Genomic DNA, 21,909 nt, shown 5'->3' on the forward strand with positions numbered 1-21,909 from the left:
CTATTATACATTATCAAATGTAGCTACCATGACACATGTAGATTATGAGCAGTGGGTTTTCGGAGACTTCAGGGACAGACTGTGTTCCTGTGTAACGTTTACACTGCAGATGTTAGAGGGCGAGCTTGCACAATCAATTTCCCTTTAATTCCCCAGCCATCTAGTCATCCAAATCTGAACCCCCCACACCCCCCTTTTTCTCTCTGTTATACATGTGCATGCCTTTGAGAAACCATGGTGAGCTGGGTGTGTTTCGTTCTCTCTTATTACACACATAGATGTGTGTAATGTCCACTTGGAGAGAAGGCGTAGACAACAAGAGAAAGAACACAGAAAAGGAGAAGTGGGGAAAAAACATGTTGTGGCCTTTTCCCTATGCATTTTGTCTTAAGTGTCTGCTGGGTTTTCAACCCCTCCCCGTATCTAAAGAGTGTTTGGTGATTAGTATGCAGAAAGGAAGCTGATTTGCATAATTAAGTGCTACAGAGAAAAAGCAACAAAGTTTGTTAGTTTTACAACTAAGAGTTTAATAGTGTACAAAGAGTTATTCCTGCTCAGAATACTTTAAAAGTTAAAAGTTCGTTGTTCAAACACATATCTTTGTCCCCCCACCCCCATTTTTTAGACACACATGTAAATGTTTTTTTTTTTTTTTAAGGAATCCAAAGCAGACACAGATACCATTAAAGTGGTTAATAATCACAGAGGTGGTAACAGTTAGTAACCTACACTTGGCACTTAAGAGTAGATTAATGTTGTACTACACTGTTAATTGTCACACTCATAGTATACAAAAGGCACAGAAGGCAAGCAATGCTGATCTCAAGTTAATACAGAGAACATCAGAGACTCCAGTATATCAGGACATAGAGACATGATTACAAATGACAAATGAAGGATAGTTCATCAAATGTTTCTCCGTAATAAGGCATAAATGTTCTTATCTGAAAAGGTCATTTAATGTTATTTTCACGTACAAAATAGAATATAAAAATACATTATAAACTTGTTACAGATGTTATGACTCCATGATTTTTTTTATGTCAAGGCATCGGTTGGTTTATGTGTGTGTGTGTGTGTGTGTGTGTGTAAAACTGTGCCACGCCCTCAGAGAAAGCGGATACACATGCTAAAATATATATATGGACGACTTCATCTCCAACAAAACAATCAAACAAACAAACAAACAAACAAACAAACAAACACAAGAAAAAGATAAAATATAACACTGTTCTCTTGAGGTATCTGAACCTCACATAAACATCTCAGACACTGTAGCTGCTGATTCAATACTGCATTGCACTTCCAATTCAAATGAGACACTTGGTTTTTTTTTTGGGCACTAAAATCTGAATTGATAAGCGTTATGGATGTAAAACCATAAAAATGCAGATGATGACAATTGGCTGTGACACATTTCTTGCAGTGCTAATGAATCTGCATAAACCCACCAATTCCATGCTGGGCACAAACCCACAATGTAGTGGAAAAAGATTTAGGTGTAACATTGTTTCATCGCTCACAATAAATATAGGCACTGCTGTTGAAGCTCATACAATACTGTAGTGTAAAAAAGGCAAAGGCATCGTTGTGTAAGTCCTCTAGATTTAGACAAAAGAAGTGCAACCTTCCCTCTGTGAGTGTGTCTGTCCTGTACAGGCTTGGCATTTATGCTGTTGACTCAGTATTGGGATGCTTTAACCTAATAAGAAAAACTCAGAGATACTGTGGCATTTTGGATTCTGGTTTGTTATTTTTCCTCACTGAGCACCTGTTGCTTTACAGTGAAAAAAGCTGCTGCACCGGCATTTTACTTCCCCGAACGTTTTTTTTTTTTTTGTATTCCTCATTCAAACGTGTCAAGGAGAAATGGAAATCACTCTCCCAGGTCTTTTTTTTAAAGGAAATGAAGCACAAAATAAGTTATTTAAAAAAGTGACGTTTTAAACACATCATCAGAAACCACAGGTTGGTGTTACATTTCAAGGGAAAGCGTGTTAATAAACTGAATGTTTTAACACCAATTATAATGTGTAATAATGAAATTAATGTATTATGCCCAAAAAAAGCAGAGTGTTTGGAAAAGTTTCCCACATTAAGTAAGAGGTGCCCGATGAGGAAAAAATGTTTCAAAATATCAACACATCTCTTAGTTTAGTGTTTATGGAGGGTTTCTGTGCTGGATAAGTACAGTTACCATCATTATCAGTATGGTTACTATGTTATTAATAGAGTTATTATTATTGCATCACATGGACTGAGGGCAGGGCAGCTCAGAGGGACAGTTTGGCACAGCCAGGGATTTGTTCAGGAGCCCTTCACCAGTGTGGGCCCCCTCCACAGTAAAGTCTAGTGGTATAGCATGGCAACAACCATTACAGATTGGGATTTCGACTGTTGAATGGTTATAAAACATTCTCAGACCGGCTTTGGACATTTGGAAGGAAGGCACGTTTGGTAAAGTTTAGGTTAGGACTTGATGGGCGGGGTCCTGAGGTTTTTTTCCCATGATCGCTGTCGTCTGGTTGGTTGGTTAGACAGAAGCAGCCGGGGTTGTTCCCAAAGTGCTGGTCTGGTTGGCAGAGCTGAGGGAGTGGCGGGGCCGTGGGCCAATGAGCGCGCCAGCGGGCAGAGATGGGTGGGTCATCAGTGGGCGGAAAGGTCAGAAGGTCAAGGGGTCATGGGTTAGTTGCCGTGGCAGCTAGAGTTAGACAGACAGAGACGGACAGACGTGGAAAGGAAACAAAAAGGGCACATAAAAGGGGACATAAAAAGAAAAAAGATAGAAGAGAGATTAGTGTCAGCTAGTGGCGTCAGGATGACAACAAGGCAGATCTACTGCAGTCACACAGCGAGAGGGGAAGTACATAACACCTTCATGAGCCCTGCATAACCATTCAGAAGGACTTACATCAACCACCGGGTGGTGACATAAGGAATGGCTGGTTAGCGATGCTCATATGTGCTCATGAAGGTGTTTGCAGTGTTTTAGGAGGTACCCCTCCTGTCGTGTGACTGCTGCTATAGTGATACTACTCATGCTAGCTGGGCTACGTCTAGCACAGACAGACAGTGAAACCATGGACAGAGAGGGAGACGGCATGGTTTCATGTGGGTGAGAGAGTGACCTTTATGTCCAGAGAAAAGTGTCTGGGCCTCACAAATACTTTCACTCGCTGACAAGTAGAGCCATTGTTGAGCAGCAGGCGTAAGACCTTGATGATTAACAGTTGTGATTAACTGATTATTGATTATAGTTTGAGCTATTTGCTATGAAGTATTAGAAGAGGAGGCACCATAAGAGATAGTGATGAGAGGTTAAGAGATGGTGATTTTAGAGGGACTTAAGAAACAATTTAACAATAGACAGACTAACTACAAAAATTTAGAGGCTTTGGTTTTCTTTAGAGCTTTTTTCAATAGTCATCTTTATTGCCTTTTAGTGTTTTTTGTCCATCGTGTACAACAAGAGCACCAATGCTCACATACACACATATATTGTAGCTAGCTAGTCCATTTCTATTGCATAAAACAGTCACGAGGCCTGTGAATCGAGAAGGTCACCTCATCTTAAATAGACAAGAGCAAAACACTGCCTTCATTGCCACCTCTGCGGTGACTAAAACAGTAGTAGCTACACACCTTGAATAAAGTTTGAAGTTTACATGAAGACACTTCATCTATAAAAAGCATACGTAAAAACAAAAATAAAAATGTACAAACTAAAAAAAAAATACTACAAGTATTTCCAAGCAATCTTGTTCCATAAGCTTCATATAAGCACTTAAATCCTTAAAATCCCTATATACAAATTTATTTTGCAGCTAAATACATGGTAACAGCACCACTCTGGCTAGGAAATATATGAAAGATGTAAACAGCCCCAATGATCAAGTCCAGTGGGCGACTGATAAGACCACAAACAACAGTATTTCATACAAAAGAGCTTGTAACACAGACTTCAGTAGTTATCACACGCTGTGTTTTAGTAGTAAAGACCAAAGATCATATTGAATTGAATGACCTCCAGAAACAGACAATCCCTGTTACTTTAAATGTCATATAGTCATTGGGCACAACACAGGATTTAATTAATAATAATAAAAAAATTTGTGGAAATCTACTGGAATGAAGTTGGGTTTAAATAAAACTTCCCACAGGTATTTGTAGGGTCAAAAGTAGTAGTGAAGAGATAAAAAAAAAAGTTTCTGAGAGAGGACTCCAAATCCAGAGTCACAAGGACCGAGTCACATGAACGGAGTGATCCATTCTAATTGAGAGGGTCCCGGCCTGAAAGCCGTCCAGTTTATCAAACAGGCGAGCAAAGATAACCGCTGCAGCTGTCACCCCTAACATGGTTCCTCCCAATCTGCTCACTTATTTCACTTTCACTGCAACAAATACTGTTTCACATTTTACACCGAAGCTGCTTCAGCATGTGACCTTTTCGCCTGATACAGTTATTTATTTTTTAGGCATGCCATATCACAGACACATGTAAACTGAAATTGGTCCATTGGTCTGCATGCATGCACGCACACTAACACACACACACACACACACATACATACACATACGCGCACACACACACTCACACACACATAAAGTGGCTGGTGAGCTAACTAACCTCTGTCTGGGGTCACTACCCTTTGGTAAGGATGGATTCTCTTGTCGTGGCGTCGTACCTTAGTGGTCATGGCACCTGCTAACAGCCATTGACATCGCCAAAACAGAACACAGAAGGTTACTCATCAGAAAGACATGAAACAGTCCACCCATGGCACCAACATCAATGAAACCAGGAATTTACAAAAAGTTCAAGGCTGACGGTGAAAATAAGTAAAAACATCTCGCTTCTAAGAGACAGAATTGTTGTTGTTTTGTGGTCTTCTGTTCTCTAAAGAAAATATTAATCCAAACCACTAATTTCTCACTAAGCGTCACTAGTAGATTCAATTTCAGCTGTAGCAAAGTCACTCTATAGCTCTGTGATTAAAATAAGCTTTAACATATATTAAATCACAAACAGCGGTGCTAAAATATCTATGGGTTCATTAAAATGTGTTAAAAGTTACAAGCGGAAGCTGAACTATTAAAAAAAGTTAAATAGCTGTCACACCACAACACTAGTTTACTAATACGAAGAGGAAATAAACAGGAATGGACACTTGACTACAGAATGACTGTCGAGGAATCTGTCATCCTAAAGTATGAGCAAACTTTGAGTGTTTGCTCTGTTTGAAGTATGTGGGGGGGGCGGGGTCTGCAAGCCAGTCCGTGTGTGTGCTAGGAAGGGTTGCTATCGCTTAGCCTTTGGTTGGGAAAGCCATACCTGCAAAAACACAGGAAGAAGGGACTGTTAGCCCAGCAATGAGCATCTGCATTCATCAATATTGGTCGTGGATGTATTACAAGAGCTGGATATGGCTGCCAATTTGTCCAAGTGACAAACCGTGGTACTGCAACAAACAAATCCTCTGTGGACAATATCAGGTTTTTAGTCACGTTTGTGCTGTTAAGTCGCTTTATGTGATTGTTGTGAATTAATTTTGTCTGTTTATGACTGTGTTAACTTCACCTCACTGCAATTTTGGCCAGGTAAGTAAATAAATAAAGAGGGAAAGAGACAGAGCGTAGCGAGACATTCAGTGTATTGACTCTATGGTTCAGTCGAAATAAATCTTACTGTGCTGTGATTATATACAAAAGTCAATGTTAAGACACGCTTGGACGAAAATTAGCCTGAATGGCGCAAATTAATGCAAAGATGTATCCATGCAAGTCGAAAATGTTTCCATTTGTGACAAAATATTTGCGTTAATTCCAGGTGCTTTATCTACAGAAACGAAACGGAAAAAGGAGGGAGACTAGAGAGAAAAACCAGAAAGAAGAGTTTCTGGTGAGTTCTGAGCTGAACATATGGACGGTCTGTAGCTAGCTAGTTTACGGCTAATGTCTGTATAGTTGGTGCATTGGCTGTTTGGGGTGAATGAATACACACTGCACAAACAGTCAAACGGTCAAATTCACAAACGACGCTTTGCTTTGTCTGAACACACCTGTATAGACGTAGGTACAAGCCAGTTCGTGTCCCAACCCTGACCAATGCAGAACTTTCTTGAGGCGCAAAAAGCATTTTTCAAATAAACTTCCATTATAAAACATGTCTAATGTTGATGAACGACAAAACAAGGCCAAGGACTCTCTGAACTATGAATATGTAGACCATGTAAATCTTTCTTAGAGTCTAGCAGTGCTATTTTCCTATGCGTGATCACATCTCAGTGTAAAGTCTATGGGACAAGCGGGCGGGGCCAGGGACAGAGACACTAAAGGAACGTTTTTTTTAGCGTTTGCGACTGGTGAGCATCTTTCATTGGAGTCCAGTATCCAGTTCTCATAATACATCCATTGACTATGTATCAAAGTGATGAACGTTTGATTTCTAAATACCTAAAACTCCAGTTGAGTCAATCGGGTATTCCAATATGGAGGGCGTAAGTGTGTAGGGATACTCGTAGGGTGTGTAAATGATTCCAGATTCGGGCCCCTGCTGCACCAGCGTGGGGTGCGGATTGCCACCCGGCATGAGGGCTGAGCTCTGGATCTGGCGAATAAGAGGCATGAGGGTCGGCGTGTTGACAGGGGCGGGGTTGCGCAGGCTGGGAGGCAGGACGGGCGTCGGGCCTGTGATGATCCGAGGCGCCTGAGGGGTACCTAGAGGGAAAGCGGCTGTGGCTGTGCGGCACACAAACATAAAATAATGAAAATATGCACACACCCCCGCGCGAGCACACACAAAAAGCACACACACATACAACAGACAGGGAAGAAAAGGAGAGGACAAACAGACTATTTAACAGAAGAAACAGAAGCATTGTTCATGTATACAGTGGACTCCTGTAACAAGACCCCTCCTTTGTCACCCACCAACCCTCCTCCACATGTTAAATATGATGTCATCCTTACGCGTCTTGACATTGGCGTCTCTGTACGTCCCGTTGAGAATGGCCAGCTCCATCAACTGCATTTTCTTCAGGTTGTCCTCCCCCTCAGCCTACACCAACACATGCAGAGCAGCACAATCAGCTTCTGGTCTCAGCAAATGTTACAGTATGATGAAACTAATTATGATTCACTGTAAATGTTTTCTAAAAGAGAAAAAAAAAGTCTGGATATTTTCCTTTCTTAGGATTTTAGCAATGTCTGAAATGAACAGACCTTGAACACGGCCACTGCAACACACAGCATATATTCAGTGTCAACCCCGCTAGCTTCTTTGCTCCAGTTACAGCTCGGTGAAAAGCCTGACTGATTTACAGTCAGACAGCAAAGTCACCTGGTTTAAACTAACAAGTATCATTGACTTTACCCTCCACACACACATTCACAAACACGGATTAACAGGTGTTCAGCTCAACCTGATTGCCTATAGACACTTCTTACATTATTTTACTTTTAGGGGCTGGCCGATACCGTGCTGTGATTGGAGCGGGAAGTGACGGCTGATTGCGGCAATAGAAATCCCCCTGCTGGTCTTTTTAGTTAGTTTCTATTGTTGCAAATAATGCAGAGGAGAAAAAAGGAAGGAGTCTTGTGATTTCATAATATGTGCTTTTGTGATTGGGTGTCAGACAGAGGATAATTTAGTGTTATTGAGTGTGTGTCCCTGTGTCTGTATGTCAGTGTCTATACAATGTTCCAATGTGTTTCTTATTTGTCATCATGCTTTTGCACATTTATGCATTTATGTGTGTGTGTAGGGGGGAGTAGGTGGGTTGGAGAATGTAAGATATGTTGAGGAGTGTAATCAGAATGTCCTCTTGTGTGGACAACAACAACAAAAAAGAGAAAAAGGAATACTGTAGCCAGTAGTTGGGAATGAAGTGAGTTGTGAACGAGTGAAAGGAGTGATGGAGTGGGGAGAACAAGTGAACAGACTCTCCATTCATTCCCTCAGCCTTTCAAACAACCCGGGGTTACCATAGAAACCCCTTTATGCGTGTTCCCTAATTACCCTAACCCCTTACACATACTCTCTCATACACACAGAGACATACACACACACACACACACACACACACACACACACACACACAAAAGCACAAAAAAGACACAAACACACTTTTTGGACTGACAATCCCCTTCCCCCTTCCATGCATACCAACAGAGTGAACTCTCATCCAGTCACACACGGTTATTACATCAGTCCAGTCCATAATATTTGATGGAGGGAGTTCGGACTGATACTCACAGCGGGCACGAGAAGTTTCTTGACCTCGTTGATGGCTCGCTGGAGTTTGATCTTGGCCCGGTTGTGTGTGTCCTCCACTGTGATCAGGACGTGGAGGTCTTCGCTGAGGTGCTCCCAGTTGGGCTTCCCTCGGTTCATCTCCTCCTGAAAAACATGTTCAAAGCCCTGTTTGAATGCACTTTTCTTCTCGTTTGGCTCGATTTTTGGAACGGCCTCAAACCACACACAAACACACACAAGGCTCAAGGTCGTGTAATGCAGCTTCGGAAGCGTTATCAAACTCACATTTCCCTTCAGTGGTTACATAAGTTTGGTGTTGCATTTTATTAATGTAACATTTCCCCAAATCCCAGCATTCTTTGCCACTGCTTTTTATCTTATCTGTTCGCCTCTTTCTCTCACCTTCACTTTATCAAAGCTAGTGCTGAAATGATTAGTCAAATTAATTGATAATCAGATGTTGATTCAATGACAGTAACAGTAAGTCATTCTTGAATAAAAGTGCCAAATATTGACACAGTTTCAGGTTGCATGTGTTGTTCTCCTTCCTTGTTGTTCATATCACAAAACAGGTGCACGTGATTACTCTGTCTTGTGTGTTTTGGGTAACTGTGTTCCAAATACACAAATACACAAACTGTATTGGCTGCTCTTGTTTTAGTTTATTGTATTATTTGGGGTGTTTTTTCAAGTTCACTGGACACATTAAGCAATTTGAAGAAAGTCTATTTGGGTTCTGTCCATCATTCCACCATTCCGGTCCACACTGAAATATTTTAGCCAATTTTGATATTTCGTGTCCTCAGGTCATAACTCTCAAGTCATAATTTCACATTGTCCACTACTTTCATTCATAATGAAATACCAACAGAACTATCAGCCTCAGCTGTACTTTGTGTTTAGTGGTCAATAGCGGTAGTGGAGGACGTTTTCAGATCCTTCACTTAAAGTAATAATCTCAAAATGTTCATTTAAATTAATGTCTGTAAAGTCACTATCACCAAGTGAGGTAATACAGTGGTGACTGAGACGATGGTTCACTGATATACGCAACATTTATATATTTGTAGTATTACAAACTGGGTGTCAGTGATGACATTCCTGGATGAAAAATGCTGTATTAACTTGCTGCTAATGCAAATTGAACATTTCCTACTACTGCAGGTTGACATTAAAAGCATTCAACTGGCAAACACAAATTGACTTTAACAGTCATTTTAGACATTTTTTGACAACCTGTCAGTTTGAAATACTGCAGGGAGTAATGGAACAATGGACGAAGCAGTAGCAGCCACGGTGAGCTGTCAGATGAAGATCTGCAAAACACCAACTTATCAGCATGGTAACCAACTCCTTTAACCATGACCTGCTGTTTGCAGACTCATGTTGTGTGCAGCATAAAAAAAAATAGTTTTATCTAACAAAACATCATATGGTAGAAGCTTCATATGTTTGTGTGCAAAAATATTTTTAACTTGTAAAGTAACTAAGCTGACAGATAAAAAAAAAGTATAAAAGTTGTAGTTTTATGGGGGAGTTCAGCTGCTAGAATGCTTCATGCTTCGTCAGATGGTCGAATAGCTTCGGAAGCTCCCTCCCCCAACACCTGCTGTTTTCAAAACCGACATTCTGATTATACCCACCCACTTTTGTTGAGCGGTGTGGAGGTTAGAAAGTAAGCTAGGTTTGAACTTCTCTTTTCATTTATTACACATTTATTTCTATCATATAACAACTGAGTGCAACACTATGAAGTCTCCCGGGAGAGACTGTTCTCTTTATATTCAAACTGTAGCTGTGTCTTAATTCAGGGGCTGCATCCTTCGAGGGACGGCCAAACTGAGCGTGGTAAAAGTTTACGGACGATTTCCTATTTGCATCACCAGCTGTTCCCACCAGCCGTACCCTTGCGTCACAAAGCGGCGCTCCTGTCGCCCAGCAACCTTGACAGCTGAAGCTGACACAGCCAGTAGAAACGGAGCCGGAAATTTTAATTAAATTTTCTAAGGCTGCAAAATCATCAGGGGTGAAAAACGTGACAAGGACTCCCAAGTCATTTCGCGGAGATTATGACGCTCAAAAAAATAAATCCACCGTTTTACAGCCGCTTGTTTGGCCTCTAGTAAAATTGACTTCAAACCACAGAGCACTTTCTGGGGGCTAGGAAGTTTTTGAAAAACTCATCGGATTTACATAAATCACATAAATGGCTTATTTTGGATTCAAAACAACTTTTGAAACAATGCAAATTTCGCCGAAAGGTGACAAGTTTGCACCCCTGATTTTAGTTTTACCACTGATTAGAGAAAGCCACAAAGGCTCTTGCCATTGGATCTGAATATCCAAATTCTGTAAGGCAGAATTTCTCAGCCGCATTTGAAGGAGCCTTCGAAATGGGACAGTCTTGTCGCATTTACTTCAAACACAGCTTTTGTAGGATGCTACCCCTGAACTGAGACACAGCTTGTATTGCATCTCCCTGACGGTAGGTTTTCACTTTGCCTTCAAGTTTGGTCCTTTGGAACAACTGTAATCACTAATTTATAGCTTGTCGGACAAATTACTTCTGTTTTAGTATAACCTGACCTTTATGTGTTGGAGCTATTTCTTGGCTGAGCGCAGTGACCTTCTAGCCAGCTAACTGTTTCCCCCTGCTTCCAGTCTTTATGCTAAGCTAAGCTAACCATCTCCTGGTTGTCGCTGCGTATTTATATGCATTATTATTACATGCATATGCTGGTATTGATCTTCTCAATTAACTCTCAGCAAATACATATTCCCAAAAAAAGTACAGCTTCACAGAGCAGCTGCTTTCCATTTTATTTTCACATCAGTTAATAAAATATCTATAACGTACATAACTGTATATAACTGTAAATAACTGCATCAAAGTTAAAACTGAACTTCTGAAGTTTTCTGTCTCTTGTGTGCTGGGACACTGGATCCTCTGTGGATGTTTTCTCAAGTGAGATGTATCGTTTTGAAAAACAGCAAAAGTCAACATCTTTCTCTGCTCTCCCACTGTTGCCACCCACTGTGTCTCTGTTTTCCTTCCTCTCTGACTCTCACTGTGTGTATGTATCTCTTTCTCTCTCTCTCTCAGAGGGGTGTGCGGGGTAGGGAATGTTCTGGAGAGAGAGGGTGGGTTGGAATGCTGGACTTGCTCCACCTGCCGTTTGGAAAGCTTGAGCAGACTCTGTCCAACAGAAAACACCAGGGGAGAGGAAGGAGAACAGATGGACTGAACACTAGGACAGGAGAGAAAAACCGAGCACCAGAAACTCATTGTAAGAGAACTGTGGCAAGATACTATAGAGATAGATAGATAGATAGATAGATAGATAGATAGATAGAACAAAAATTATCATTCCCACTAATTGTGAATCATATTATAAATCGTAATATCTGTCATCTGTTTTTACCATATCGTGCAGCCCAAATGTCAAAGCTGCTGAAATGGGAGCAATTTAAAGCACATCAAGAATAACTTGATGATAATAACAATAATGAATGTACAAATGTTTAGTGTGAAGGATTGCCCAACTAGATGTTGAGCAAAGTGAAAAAGTTATTTAAAGGAACAGTGAATTTCTTCCCTTTCTTGCAGAGAGTTATCTGAGAAGATTGACACCACTCTCACGTCTGTACAGTAACTATGAACCTACAGGCAGCAGCCGGTTAGCATAGCATAAAGATGGAAACGGGGGAAACAGCTAGCTTAGCTCTGTCTGTAGGCAACAAAATCCGCCTACCAGCCCCTCTAAAGCTCACTGATTACTCACTAATTAACAGTTTGTTTATACCCGCACAAAAACTGCAGTGTAATGTGCGGGACTATTTCTTGGCCAGGGGTAGAGACTTCCTGGACTCTCTGGTTACAACAATACTTTGAGGATTTTGTTCCTGCGGACAGAGCCAAGCTAGCTGTTTCCACCAGTTTCCAGTCTTTATGCTAAGCTAAGCTAACTCTCCTGGCACTAGCTTTATATTTAGCATACAGACACAAGTGTAGTATCAATCTTCTCATCCAGCTCATGGCAAAAAAGCGAATTAGCGTTTTTCACAAAATTTCAAACAATTCCTTGAAATAAATTTGATGTGAACATGCAAAAACATTCCTGTGGTATATTGCATAGCCATACAATTGAAGCCGACTTGAATGAAAGATGAGAGTGTCAATGAAAGCATGTGTCTTGCGTGGTTTTTGTGAGTGTGCATACCTTCTTCTTGTCTCTCATGGAGCCCTTTCCTCGCACCATAATCTTGCAGCCGGTCTCTGCCTCCAGTTGTTTGGCCGTCAGTCCACGTGGGCCCAGGATCCTCCCTACAAAGTTAAACTACACAAAAGAGCAAAACACACTGATAATCAAACAATGCCCGAAGGAAGACATTTTACATCACAGACTCATATTTGTGCTGGCTGTGAGTGTACTTTTGAGGTCTGTGCATCTGTGATGTGTTTGTGTTACTAAGAGAGACAAAAATAGCTTATTATATGAGTGCTGGCTGGTGCCGTTCTCTTAACCTTATCTGTCACTAGGACTGAGTGATTAACTAGACAGCTGCCCCTCTGTGTGTGTGTGTGTGTGTGTGTGTGTGTGTGTTTGTTTCCTTGCCACTATCCCTCAGTCTCTCCCTGCCTCTCTCATAACATTTGTCCGGCCTCATCCTACTTTTTGGATTCATCCTACTTTTACTTCACTGAAGTCTCCCTGAGTTTAACCTAATGTCCACTAATAGTTGCAACACATTCGCGCCAGCCTCTGCGATGACCCTTGAACACACACACACGCGCACAAATCCAGATAGAGGAACTGCTCTCTAAATTTAAACTTGATCTCGACCGTTTTCCAGTGCACTCCTGTGTGTGTGTGTGTGTGTGTGTGCGTGTGCGTGTGTGTGTCCTGTTAGTTGTCTGTCATGTGAGTGAGGACAGCCTGTCATTGTATTTGGTGATTGGCGAGCTGATGCATGGAGAAAATCATGTGAGCCATTCAATCTGGATCAGCAAACTCATATTGAAGTGCTTAACTGTACTTGCCGTGGGCAGGGATGTTCTGGATGGTAAAGTCTCTTCACCGCAGTTTACTTGTCTTTATAATTGAGGGAAAAAATATAATCTACCTTTTTAAGCTCTCATATATACTTATAGTTAATGACTGTGTCACGGAGAGGGAATTTACATCTGAATATTGCCTTTTTGATTAAACAAAACTTGTATTAATCTGAATCTTAAAAACTGTAAATGATAAATTTTTATCTTATTGGAAACACTGGTCATGGTTCATTATTGATCTATTTTAAGTGTAGATTACATCACTGGGTGTGTGCAGAGATGATCTCAGAATGAAATCAGCTTTTAAATCAAATGTAAAGCGTCCCCTTGATTAAAAGCCTCACTGACTTTCTGGCAGCCTTTCTGTAACCAAGAGGAGATAAAGTGACAGCGAAAAGTAAACAGAAACTCATCTAGAAGGTCAAAGGTCATGGAACTGTCCACTCACATCGGGGTACTCTTTGACCGGCACGTAGAGCTTCTCCTGCAGTTGAGCCACGGGGCCGATAGCTTCAGGAAGCTCCTCCATGTCCCGCCCGTTGAACATGCCACCGTTCACTGTGTCGTTGTACATGTCCTTGCGTACCCTGCCGATTTCTGGGAGACAGAGACAGAAGGAGGGAGCAAAGTTCAGTAAATTTAACCGAGGACGTCCAGGAAAGTGTCACGTTTCTTCTGACCGTCCGTTTCTTAGGCCAATGACTCACTGTCACCAGAGTTACAGGAGTGTCTGCGTGTGACAGCAGACAGTTAGGCAATCAGACAGACAGACAGGCAGGGAGGCAGTGAGACAGGCACAAGCATTCTTCACCACAATGTAGAATCTAACCATGCTTTGCAATCAGGCCTCCTCTATTACTGACGGTTTCTCTCTTTCACTCTGTAAATAATGCAAGGAAACATGTTGGTAGAGGTCACAGTGACCTACACTACCCACCAGTGTTCATTATGTTCTGGCGCAGTTTAAAAAATTATTCAATGACCACATTGACAAGGCATTGAAATTTTTTGAAAGCATTAGACCTGCTACAAATTTTCAGTATTGATTCATCCGCAGACTGTTTTCTCAATTAAATAATGACCTATAAAATGCCAAACAATAGAGAAATATCCCCATGACATTTTCCCATAGTCCTTGTTGACATCTTCAAATGTATATTTTTTTTCCGACTAACAGTCCAAACCCAAAGATATTCAGTTTATAATTACAAAAAACAGAGAAAATCAACAAATGCTCACTCTGGAGATCCTGCAACTAGACAACTTTTGGCATTTTTTCTCAAGAATAATTTAAACTGTCCATTTATTGGCGTATGTTTGTTGCAGAACGCCATCATAAATGAGACCATGTTTGTCTGCCTGTCTGCTTGTTTAGTGTTGTCTCAATGACCGATGCTAGCCTCTGATGCCTTTGTAATGACACGCTAGCACAATAATAACTGACTACTGCACTACACAAACATACACACAGAGCCCCGGCTTGAACTCACACACACACACACGCGCACACACGGCGGAATAACTGCCTTGAGGCACAAATATCATCTGACCTAAGCAGACTGACAGGCATGTCTCCCTGCTTTGAGAGTGATAAGTCTGACCGTAATAACTACAGTACGATGCTATAATTACAGCCACAGCTACAGTGACAATGATGATCCTCTAATAACCCATTCTGACCTGTTACACACCAAAAGTGACTATTAATGCGCATATACACAAACAAATGTGCACAGACAAGCAGGGCTTTTGTTACATACTTTAGTTGAAACTGGGAGCAACTTTCTGGAGGAAAATGGGAAGTGAAAGAAGAACAAGAGAGTCGAAGGAGTGAAAGATAAAGCTGAGCTGTAGCTGTAGCAGGCCTTATCTTAACACTTCAACCTGTCATTGGTTTATATATAGACTGGACTTCACCGTAGTGTTTCCAAATATGCCACAAATCTTCACCCTGACACTATGTGTGACTGGCAGGCTTTCTTATTACCCCGCACAAAGTTTTTGGTACTGAGCCCCTGTCCAAATAACTCAGGCAGGAGATACAGCCAGGCTGAAAATGAGCATGGCACAATGCCTTTCCCTCTAACGCTGGGTGTCACATTATCATGTGTGAGGTATGAATGTGCTTGACGCTCAGCCTTCAACACAAACACAACTAGACATGTTAAGTCGACCTGTTTGTCAGGCTCTAGAGGTCGTCTGGTATGAGAGCACCTTGCTGCGTCATGAGACTTGTCACAGAGCACAAAGTCAGGACCTTGGTGATCCTGATGTGCAATAACAGTAGCAACAACAGGCCCTGGCAGCTTATAGCAACTGTTGCTGTCTGAAAATCACATTCAAAAGGGGGACACAAGTGACAATAAAGAAAGAAGAAAGAAATGATGCCACTTTTAAATATTGGACATTTTCTGCATTGCTGAATTTTTTTGGTATTTAAGAACTGCTTGCAAAAATGTTAGAGATCATCAAGCAGAGATCTGTTGTACAGACAGCATGTCTCAGGGCCTGTAAGCAGCCCCAAATCAAATATTTTACACTGTGACATGCTCTCGCTCCTGCTCAGGGATGGGCTGCAGCATTCACATAAGCCTGCGCATTAGGTCACTGGGAAAGACTAACAACTGTCTGTTTGTTCCCATCACCAACTGGCCTTGTGTGTGTGTGTGTGTGTGTGTGTGTGTGTGTGTGTGTGTGTGTGTGAGAGAGAGAGAGAGAGAGAGAGCTTATCTGCTGCTCCCAACAAATTAAAAATATGACTGAAGGCTAAAGGACACATCCTATTCACATGTCTAGTTTTATAGCAAGTTTTAATTAAGGTTTATTGTGATTTTTACAACCACAGCTCTATAAATGAATTCAGTGAAAAGTCACCTAAATACAGCGTGAGTGTTAATTTATCATTTGCATCTTCCAGTGCTGGATGGGATGACACTTCATAGGAGCCAGGGAGGAATTCCTGCGGTTATAGACTATTCAATAAAGTGAGTCAATAACGGGAACTTTTAGTAAAACCGAGCATCAAACTCAACGTGTTTAGACAAGAAATGGTAGAGGGGGCGTAAAACCCCTCAACGAGAAACCGAGTTACCTTCATCCAGCAGCCGCTCCAGATGCGTAAAGATGCCGCTGAAGTTGGGCAGAGAGCTCATCACCTTCCTGTCGTTCATCAGCTGCATTAGATAGTCCGGGTTGGACTTGGGTCTCTCCTTCACCTCTGTCTCCCCGACCATGGCTTATGCTTTTGCAATTCTGAAGTGAACCTTGCAAGTTGAAAAAAAAACTTAAGGGGAAATCTGAAAAAAAGACACGCCCCGACAAGCGATTCGAGGACCCCGGGGGATTCCACCGGCCTCGACCCGCTGACCGCCTCTCTATGACCTGATCAAACTCAAATCTCAGCTCCGGTTAAATCGACTGTCCTTCGGTTAACGTTTCGTGTGTGCGCCCGCTGTTCTTCCAAACGGTCCCCTCCACTCGGTCCGATTCTCTCCAGAGTTTTAAAAGTTCCTTTTTGAGAGGAGTCTGGCTCTATTTGACACTTCAGGCGACACTTTTTACGCACTTCACGCACTTCTTTAACGGCATCAACAAGTGTCCTACGCGCCGGCTCCTCCGCTTGTGTCCGCCCAGTGTGTCGGTATTCTGCAGCGGGGATCGAGTCCCTATCATATGATTACAGTACAGCAGCACGAGTGGGCTGTCGGGAGCGCGCGGCGCGTTCCCGCTGTCAGAGGGGAGGAGGCTCGTGCTCGTGCCCCTCAGCAGCCCCACATAGCCCCCGCCTGTCTCTCACGCACAAACACACACACACAAAAGGACCCACGCACACACCTTACACCCACAGTATAACAATATAACAGCTCTAAATAGCATGTACACCTGTTGCGGTCCATCGCTTGTCCTGTGAAGTAGGCCCTAGGCCTATGTGTTTAATTGATTGATCCTCTTTCCAGGATAATAATAAAATAGCCTATAAGACTGACAGGGGCCATTCTGCATAATGACAATTTTTACTGTTAATACTTTTTGTACATTTCACTGATAATACTTTTGTAATTCTACTTTACATTTAAAATGCAGGACTTTTTTATTGTGTGGTGTGGCTACTTTTATGATCTGAAAACTTCTTTAGCACAAAACGCTCCTCTCCTGTTCACACCCTCCACATTCGGGACTTTTGTCAAAGGTCCTGAAATAATAAGAAGGTGTGATGTGTGCATTGGTTCTCTGTGGGTGGCTGCTCCTGAAATGTTATTGCAGAAGGAACAGATAGGTGAGAGGGTCTAAACTTAACTTGCTGTAAATCACACACACAGACGCGCACACACACACAGGCGAGACAGTATGGATGCCCATTTGTCAGGCGCTGCTGGCCTCCCACCTGGTTTCTCTCTTCTGTCCACTCCCATACTTTTGCGTTGTAAGACTAAACCTAAGATTGAGGCTGAGTGGGATGCAATGTGTGTGTGTGTGTGTGTATGTGTCAGTGCAGCAGGAATTGTAACGGGGCAGCAGTGTTGGTAATGGCTGGTCAGCTGGTATGGCGAGTATTCAGGGCGGGGGCAGTGCATTGTCCTCTCATAGTTCCAACAATGGCCCTCTGAGCAGGCCACACATCTACCAGTCACGGGCCTCTCTCTGCCTCTGCCTCTGCCTCTGCTTTTCTTTCTGTGTGCCATATTTATTCAGGCCATAGTGAAGTGTAGAGTGAGATGTGATACGTCCCTGACCTTTGGCTTGACACGTCAAGGTCAACCAGGAACCTCGGTTGATAGTAGATCATGTGTCATTCATTATTTCACAGTAAGGACATCACACCTTGCATGCTCATTATCACTTTAAACAATTTAAAAATGCCTCAGCTGTTGCGTATATTTATCGCTGCAGCTACTGTATGCATAATTAATAGCTCACATTGATTTATGAGTCACATTCTCGATGCATAGCTTTTTTAATCAATCTCCTGTATGATCTATTTAACTTACTAACTCCATTCATGTATCTGTATCTCATGTCAGTCTGAGACAACTAGTTGTTTATTTGATTGGTTGACCGACAAAGCATTAGTTGACAACAATTTTATCAATTAAACTGTAACATTCTTAGGCTAGGGGTCTCTCACATCCAAACAATAACAAAAGACATAGTTAGATGATGTCGTGAAGTAGTGTGGGATCATGGGAGCTGTTTCCTTCACCACCATTGCCTTCACTGCAGCCACCTTCTCCCAGTTAGGCATTCCTTCAATGTCAGGAGGTTTTTACCAGGAGCCCAATTATCTGCAGAAGTCTCCTCATCTTCAACACAAACGAACCAGTTAAATAAAACCAGTAAAAACACTGAATAAAGCAGTTTCATGTTAAAACAAAACTGTGACGCCATTTGGCGGACGCCGTGAGCCCACGTTTACTCAGCTTGTTTCTCTGATAACTTAAGATCCAGACATCTGATGAATAAAATCCTTTTTTATTTTATCAGAAAAATGTGTCATGTGTGGCAGACAACCATAATGCTGACATATGCTCAAAGGGGTTATGGCGCCACTGACAGACGACCAAATGATACGTTACCTTGATTAAAATTACGCTTCTGTGGGTTTGAAACTTGTTTTCAAACATTTTAGATAATGTAAGTACACAGCTCAACAAAATATATAACATAGGTCTAGTTGTTTTTATACATTTAATAAAGTTACATATAATTCCTTTAATTTATTTATTATGCATAAATAGTTAGTTGATTAGTCCATTAGTCGACTGACAGAAAGTTGATTTTGATAATTGATTATTCATTTAAGTAATTTATTAAGCAAATACCAGACATTCTTTAGTTTTAGCTTCTTAAATGTGAGGATTTGCTACTTTTCTCTGTTTTAAATCATTGTAAATAAAATCGTTTGGAGTTTTGGACTGATGGTATAGGGCACAACAAGTAAGACGTGACCTTGGGCTCTGGAAACATGTGATGGTATGTTTTGACTCTTTTCTGACATTTTATCTGCTAAATAATTAATCAGAAAAGTGATCAACACATCAATTTATGATGAAAATAATTATTTTTCCAGGTTTTATTCATTTTGTTTGGAGGGAGGATTCTGAGCAAGGTTTTGTCATCAGTAAAATGGGTCTTATCAAGGTGTTTACATATAAAGGGACTTTATGGAAATTGTTTCAGTTGTTGTTGTTTCTGTTCCAGTAGCATCAAGCTGAAGTTATACATTTCCTTTAAGATTTTCCAGCAGAGGAGAAGCCACCGCTGCACCATTAACATTGATGGAAAGACACCCTCTTGTGGACTTCTAATGTAACTGAAACTGTTCAGAGTGACAGGCTGTCAGGGACCCTAAGTGTTCATGCATGCCAGCAAATTTGTCAATGACACAAAGGAAGTTTAAAAAGACATTCTGAGTCAAAATAAAGTACATTTGAAGAGGCATAGTATTAAAGGTGGCTGCAGGAAATTATCAAAACAGCGGGAGCGTTGGTGAAATCACAGATTAGACTGCTATAGAAAAGAAAGTGAATCAGCTGGTAACCAAACTACATATATGATCACTGTTGGAGCTCTTCAGTGGATTAGATTCACACACAGTCAGTTTAATTTTTTATTTAATTAATTACCTGCAGCCACCAACAGAGAGCAGCAGAAGACATACAACACACAGGATGCTGTTGGAAGCTTGTTTGTGTTTGTTTCAGGGTAGTTGATAGATGTTGACTCTGTGTGTTGACTTTTCTGTGAGTAATAATTGTTTGGAAAGAAATCTGATGCAAGGTAGTATTTGGTTAATAATGTATTTTAAAAAGCTGTCTATTTTCTACAGATGTATCACTATCAAACAAAAGCAGCTCTGGCAGTAATTGAGAGGCTGTTTTGTCTCTCTGGACAAAACAAGTGTCTGTCACAAGGAACTATGACAATCAGAAGCCAAACTGACATTTAAACCAGTGTTGGAAAGTAACTACATTTACTAAAGTAACAGTATTTCCATTTTATACTACTTTATACTTTTCCACTACATTTCAGAGGCAAATATTGTACTTTTACCTGCACTACATTTATTTGACAGCTATAGTTACTTTTTAGATTAAGATTTTACAAACAAAACATACGATTGATGCATTGTTATAGATCAGACTGCTCAACAGTACATGAAACAGTAAAAATTTGCTCCACCTCTACTACAACATCAAAATACCACTTACAAATAAATAAATCAATAGTATAAGTACAATTATTTGTGGTGCTTTAAAGCTATTTGGATCCTAATACTCTTGTTTTACTTGAATGTACGACTTGTAATGGAGTACTTTTACAGTGTGGTATTGATACTGTAACCTGAGTAAATTATTTAAATACTTCTTCCACCACAGAGTGAAACTGCAAGCAGCCAGGGGAGGAAAGCAACTAAGTACATTTACTCAAATATTGTAATTAAGTACATACTTTACTTGAGTATTTCCATTTTCTGCTACTTTATATATACTCTTGCTAATATTTTAGTACTGTTACTTGAGTAAATTATTTAAATACTTCTTCCACCACTGATTGAAACTGCCAGTCCTTAAAAGTTTGAGCTGATCTTTGTGACATGTTCTTATTGTGACTTAGTGGGTTTGAAAAACACAATACTGATGACACAATTTATTTGTGTAGTAAGTCAAAGGTACTCAGGTATACAGTGGTAGAAAATAACAAAGTACATTTACTCAAGTACTATACTTAAGTACAGTTATAAAGTACTTGTACTTTACTTGAGTACTTCTATTCTATGTTATGTTCTACTTCTACTTCACTACATTTGAGAGTGAAATACTGTACTTTTAACTCCACTACATTCATTTGATAACCATAATAACTTTACTTAGTTACTTTAGAGATTAAAAATGTATACAAATACCTACAAACACTTAAAGCAATACGATGCATTGCTACAGACTATCGATATACTGTATATAAAATACTGGTATATAAAATAGTCACAATAAGCTCCGGTATTAAAATGTTGTTTACATGTTAAAGAATCCGCAATAAAAAATAATTTAATATTATGTAGTAATACAACACTGTCAACCATTCTGATACATAATGAATACTTGTACTTCAGTGGGATATTTAATGCAGGAATTGTACTTACAGTAATAGAGTACTTTTACACTGTGGTATTAGTACTAAGGAAAGAATCTGTTTACTTTGTTTGTACATATTACACAAATCTCCCTATTCCTGATTCCTTCTTTTACTCAAAACCAACCAACAGTTATTTTGTTGCATAGCATACATTGTCATCCTACCCGGACCATTACTTTCTCTTGTTTGTCTTTCTATCTCTGTCTTTCTGTGTCTCCGCCTGCATGACGTGAATCCTGCACCTCACCTGCTCACCTGGTTGAGGGGCTCATGCTAATCCAAAGCCGATTAGGCTTCTTATCTACTCAGCGCTGGTTATGTGCTTTGGTCCAATAAAAATACCACGTAGAGTTGGCCTCTTTACCTTTCCTGCTGACTCTTCTCAGTGCCCCCCGCCCCCCCCCCCCCCCTCCCCCAATCTGCTCTAAGTGAGTCACTCTGGCGTTGATATCATCCTCATTCCTCA

At 40.9% G+C, this 21,909-nt stretch overlaps 1 protein-coding gene across 5 annotated transcripts; it reads right to left on the reverse strand.

Moving 5' to 3' along the window:
* Window positions 1–937: 937 nt before the first annotated feature.
* qki2 (QKI, KH domain containing, RNA binding 2) lies at window positions 938–16,999 on the reverse strand. 5 transcript variants are annotated; one of them, XM_038736661.1, is made up of 9 exons: window positions 16,402–16,999; window positions 13,759–13,907; window positions 12,475–12,591; window positions 8,255–8,398; window positions 6,970–7,057; window positions 6,454–6,738; window positions 5,333–5,356; window positions 4,628–4,702; window positions 938–2,701 (listed from the first exon to the last, which is right to left on the reverse strand). In XM_038736661.1, exons 1-9 carry the CDS (start codon window positions 16,541–16,543, stop codon window positions 2,679–2,681), a joined length of 1,047 nt encoding a protein of 348 aa, XP_038592589.1. In that variant the 5' UTR covers window positions 16,544–16,999; the 3' UTR covers window positions 938–2,678. The 5 variants fall into 5 exon arrangements, with proteins under 5 accessions (XP_038592589.1, XP_038592588.1, XP_038592591.1 ...); XM_038736660.1 differs by having other exon boundaries at window positions 4,628–4,705; XM_038736663.1 differs by lacking the exon at window positions 5,333–5,356 and having other exon boundaries at window positions 16,402–16,998.
* Between the last annotated feature and the right edge of the window lie 4,910 nt (window positions 17,000–21,909).

Source organism: Micropterus salmoides, unplaced genomic scaffold (assembly GCF_014851395.1).
Source record: "Micropterus salmoides isolate LMB-PRFRI ecotype aquatic unplaced genomic scaffold, ASM1485139v1 Ms_hic_scaffold_21, whole genome shotgun sequence".
NCBI lineage: Eukaryota > Metazoa > Chordata > Actinopteri > Centrarchiformes > Centrarchidae > Micropterus > Micropterus salmoides.

Bases quoted from the DNA above. Each gene is read 5' to 3' on its own strand.
- qki2 (XM_038736660.1), bottom strand. From the start codon at position 16,543: ATGGTCGGGGAGACAGAGGTGAAGGAGAGACCCAAGTCCAACCCGGAC. The intron at 7,058-8,254 runs GTGAGTATCAGT...GTGTTGGTGTAG, and splicing joins AGAAACTTCTCGTGCCCGCT to GCTGAGGGGGAGGACAACCT. The intron at 4,706-5,332 runs GTATGGCTTTCC...AATGGCTGTTAG, and splicing joins TTCTTCCTGTGTTTTTGCAG to CAGGTGCCATGACCACTAAG.